Source organism: Musa acuminata, chromosome BXJ2-5, assembly GCF_036884655.1.
Source record: "Musa acuminata AAA Group cultivar baxijiao chromosome BXJ2-5, Cavendish_Baxijiao_AAA, whole genome shotgun sequence".
Taxonomy (NCBI): domain Eukaryota; kingdom Viridiplantae; phylum Streptophyta; class Magnoliopsida; order Zingiberales; family Musaceae; genus Musa; species Musa acuminata.
Window position 1 is genome coordinate 3,568,194 of NC_088342.1, and position 5,046 is coordinate 3,573,239.

Here is a 5,046-nt window from a genome sequence, read left to right on the forward strand (position 1 = left end):
CATCGTCCATTTTATATAGAAATAAATAATAAAAATTAAGAGACATATATATATATATATATATATATGTATGTATATATTCTTATTTTTTCAACAAGAAAATATAAAAAAAATTATGTCTTTTAAATCATATTTTCGCTAATCTAATTTTAGAAGAAAGAAACAAATCAGGAATTTGAACCCAACCCGACAAAATGGATTCAGAGACTCTCTCACTCACTCTCTCTTAGAATGCCTTTAGAATTCTTATTATCAAATATATATATAAAGAGAGGAAATTAAGTTAGAGAGTCGACTTTAATATAATAATTTATTTATTTTAAAATAAAAAGGGTAGATAATTAAATAACTAAATTGTAAGGGGGCAATATGTAATTTGAACTGTACTTTTCAATCGCTTTCCCATCTGTCCTGTTATCTCCCATGCTTTTTTTTCTTTTCTTCTTCTTCCTCCCCTGCTTTCCAATGCAACCTTAAAGCTTTCAGGCTCGCTTTGGTCCCATAAACCGTCTCCCTCCTCTCTCTGTCTCATTGCCTTCGCCGTTCCACTCCACATTTGTTCGTCCATTTCTTCCCAACTTCATTCTCTGCTCCCCCTCAAAATCCCAACTTCTTCTTCTTCTTCTTCTTCTTCTTCTGCATTGGTCCTGTTTAGGAAGATTTAATCCGGTTCAACTCGCTTCTTGAGTTGTTGTTGTTTTAGTCGAGGATTTTTGTGTTTCGTAGTGAAAGTTGGGATTTTGGACATGGAAGGAGGAAGACGGGGGATGGACAGCTTGGTGACGGCCAGGCGCACGCTGGTGGCGAGCCTGGAGAAGTCGCGGACGCTGGGCGCCGCCCTCGCGCGCGCCGGCCCCCGCCTCGACGAGATCCGGCAGCGCCTCCCCTCGCTGGAGGCCGCTGTCCGCCCGATCTGCGCCGACCGCGGCGCGCTCGCCGCAGCGGGCGGGCATATCGACCGCGCCGTTGGCCCTGCTGCCGCCGTGCTCAAGGTGTTCGACGCGGTCCACGGCCTCGAGCGGTCCCTCCTCGCCGACCTCCGCGCCGATCTCTTCGGCTACCTGTCGGTCCTCAAGCGCCTCGAGGAGGCCCTCCGGTTTCTCTCTGAGAACTGCGGCCTCGCGGTGCAGTGGCTCGACGACATTGTGGAGTACCTCGACGACCACTCCCTCGCCGATCCCCGCTTCATCGAGGCCCTCAAGGCCTCCCTCGACTCCGTCAAGCCCTCACCTTCGGCTCTCGACGGCGGCCTCCTCGTTGCCGCCCTCGACAAGCTCGAATCTCAGTTCCGGCGCCTCCTGGCCGATCACACCGTCCCTCTTCAAATGCCATCCGACATCGTCGGCGTCCCAGCCATCGCCCCTTCCCCCCTTCCTGTCTCTGTCATCAACAAGCTCCGCGCCATCCTCGAGCGTACCACTGCAAACGACCGGCTTGATCGCTGCATCTCCATCTATGTCGACGTGCGAGGGTCCAATGTCCGCGCCAGCCTCCGCGCGCTCGACCTCGAGTACCTCGAGATCACGCCCGCCGAGTTCAACGGCGTGCAGAGCATCGAAGGGTACATCCAGAAGTGGTGCCGCCACCTCGAGTTTGCCATCAAGCACCTCTTCGAGGCCGAGTTCAAGGTGTGCATCGAGGTGTTCGAGCGTGCTGGACCGCGAGATGTAGCCCTGTCATGCTTCGCGGAGATTGCTGCACACGCTGGGATGCTTGCGTTCCTCCGGTTTGGGAAGACGGTCACCGAGACAAGGAAAGATCCCATCAAACTACTCAAGCTTCTTGATATCTTTGCGACATTGAACAGATTAAGGTTGGACTTCAACCGGATTTTTGGAGGAAAGGCTTGTTCTGAGATCCAGAATCAAACAAGGGATCTTATCAAGAGAGTGATTGATGGGGCTTGTGAGATCTTTTGGGAGCTCTTGCATCAAGTGGAGCTGCAAAGACAGACGCCACCACCTTCCGATGGAGCTGTGCCAAAGCTGGTGGCCTTCGTCACTGATTACTGCAATAAGCTTCTCAGCGAGGAGCATCTGCCGGTGCTCACTCAGGTTCTGATCATAAATCGGAGCTGGAAGCAGGAGAAGTTCCAAGAGAGACTCCTAACTGATGCAATTTTGGACATATTTAAAGCCCTCGAGGCAAATTTTGAGACTTGGTCCAAGAGCTATGAGGACATTCCTCTTTCCTATCTATTCGCGATGAACACACATTGGCATTTCTACAAGAATCTGAAGGGGACCAAGCTGGGGGAGCTATTAGGTGAGGCAAAGTTGAAGGAGCATGAGCAGTACAAGGATTACTATGCTGCATATTTCCTGAGGGAAAGCTGGGGAAAGCTTCCATCTCTACTGAGTAGGGAAGGGTTGATATTGTTCTCAGGGGGTAGAAGCAAGGCACGGGATCTGGTGAAGCAGCGATTGAAAGCTTTCAATAGGTCCTTCGATGAGATGTATCAGAAGCAGTCAACTTGGGTTATATCAGATAAGGAATTGAGGGAGAAACTATGTCATTCGATAGTGCAGACGATTGTTCCTAGTTACCGGAGCTATATGCAGAACTATGGGCCTCTGGTGGAGCAAGACGCAAGCGCAAGCAAATATGCAAAGTACACAGCCCAAAGCTTGGAGAACATGCTTGGTTCTCTTTTCCTGCATAAGCCTGGGAGAACAATGAGTCTCAACATTAGGCACTCAAATGGAAAATTGAATAGTGTAATGACTAGCATGTCTCGCTCTGCCTCAACTGTGAGCTGATGAAGTCATTTCCGTTTTTTAGGATGGAAGGGAAAGAAACCGTGGTTTCTCATTTTCTCATGTGTATAGCAGTTAAAAGCATGAGGACTGGGTCCGCAGCAATTGGTGTTGGTTCAATGAGCATATCATGGTCATATGCTTGGAGCAGCGGTATGGGTTGGCGGCTAGATATATCAGTTTGTACAAAGGTTTTCACGGATGATCGGTTAGGGAGCACTAACTGTGAAACTGGATATCAAGCATGCTACGGACAAACTAATTTGCACGTCTTGAGAAACAAAGACGATGGAGGGTGACACTGGGATTGGTGTTTTGGCACTCATCTAGCAGAAGCTACTTCACTATACTGCTTTAGAGGTCTATTTCTCTCTCTGAATATGCATCAATATTTATTCATTTTAGGCTGGAGGATATGGGAAAACAAACATGCAATTTGCTTTAATATGTAAATTTTGTATGTCAAGGTGCACATGGCGCCCTTGTATCTTTCTTTTTGTCCATTCATCAACATTCATCTTATAGGTTGCAATATGCTAAGACCTAGATTAGATGCATGACGCAGGAGTAAACCACATAGAATCTTATTGTGGTGTTGTGATAGTTTAGCTTAAATCATTTCACAAGTTTGAATTTGCTTTGTTTTCCTCAGAGTGAAATTTGTGCTTGAGTTGTGCTGCTAACTAGCACTCTGCTTGTACATGACACTCGAAATTCCTACTCGCATACGTTTTACGATTACACTATCTAAAATGTAAATCAAATGAAAATGGTGTTAAAAGACATGGGAGTGGTTTACAAGTTTGGAGTTCCACAAGGTCCAATAATTTGTGATGCTCATTCATCAGAGCTACTGAGTCCATGCCGGGTTTATCCTATGCTTATGTTGAGGACTCATTCTTGGTTGGAAATACATGCACATTTTATATTCTTCGTTATGCATGTCATTTCCTGAATCCAGTAAAGGCAGTATCTCCTGTTGTAGTTCTTGCTTGAATTTCCTCGAGTAATTATTACCCACATCCTAAGCGTTGACATGCCTTGTCTTGTCATAGTGGAATTTTTTATACACTATATATACAGGGTATGATAAGTCCGATCCTACTCTTTTAATTGTTACATGATTGGATTTCAGCAAGGTTTAGGGCTGCACTGCACAATTAAGATCTTCCTTAACTTTTTTATACCTAAGCATGTTTTACTTGAGTGCGCATTCATTTGCTTTCTCTCAAAAAAGATCAAGTCAGAGACCCCCAACCATGGCAACCTTTTTCTAGGCCAAAAACCTTGTGGATCTTATTTGAGATCACATGAGATATCCATGTTTGCCGGAGGAGGATCACGAAGTCTTTCAGGTAAGCTTTTTAATCTTATTTTCAAATTCTGATACTGTTCATTAGTGCTTTAAAAATGTTTTGTCCCTCCCGATGAGATGGTCTATATATAGAGATCTCTCTATAAGAATATTCTCAGAGGTATAAAAGTAGTGTGGTATATACTAACCCTTGCTTTAAGATGCTGCCCACCTTGCAGATGATAGAGCAACTTATTCTTTCATGTTTTTAGTGTGTAGAATTGCTTTTTGGGTGCTTCCTTCCTATTTTCACTTTTCCTGTTTGCAAATCATAATGTTCACAACAGACTATATTTTCAGACTTTGCAAATCAGATATGTCATAAAGGTATTATGGTGATAATGAAGTGCATAAATATTGGTTATATGTTGAATGGTTAAGAAAGATACTTGTGATTCAAGTGATGTCCATGCAATCACAGTGCAGTTCATAACTTACATGGTTGAAGCATCTATCAGAAATTGGAGCTTTCTTGCCCTAGAAATCGGTTTATATCATTTCATTGTGAGAATTTTGCTTTGATTTCTACTATGATTTTGGCCAATCTAGTCTCAGAAAACCATAGAAAAACAGTTCTGTGCTTTCAATTGGGATTTAGGTGTCTTGGCACTCGGTTGAACCATCCCTGGGACAAAAAGTGTCAAGTAGGTAGCTTCATCTACATTTAAGAAAGGGACATCCATATGAGAAACCTTGAGAGGAAGGGAAATATTAATGTGGTAGGCAGAGAGCATAAATCCTTGGCTAAGAGTATCCCACATGTTATTCTAACACAACCATCCTCTTCAATGTGCAGACCAAATGAATGTGACATGAAGATGAAGAAGAATCACTACTTGGATCCATGCTCCCTCTTCCATGCATCACCCCATTGAAGGCCATGGCCACTCTCACACACCATCTTTTTCTTCAGTGAACTCGGAGATGTCTCTCTTG

At 44.5% G+C, this 5,046-nt stretch overlaps 1 protein-coding gene across 1 annotated transcript; it reads left to right on the forward strand.

Moving 5' to 3' along the window:
• The first annotated feature begins 443 nt into the window (after nt 1-443).
• LOC103983962 (exocyst complex component EXO70A1-like) lies at nt 444-3,407 on the forward strand. Its single transcript, XM_018825819.2, has one exon. The coding sequence runs from the start codon at nt 747-749 to the stop codon at nt 2,757-2,759; it is 2,013 nt and encodes a 670-aa protein (XP_018681364.2). The 5' UTR covers nt 444-746; the 3' UTR covers nt 2,760-3,407.
• Nucleotides 3,408-5,046: the final 1,639 nt, after the last annotated feature.

Bases quoted from the DNA above. Each gene is read 5' to 3' on its own strand.
- LOC103983962 (XM_018825819.2), top strand. From the start codon at position 747: ATGGAAGGAGGAAGACGGGGGATGGACAGCTTGGTGACGGCCAGGCGC.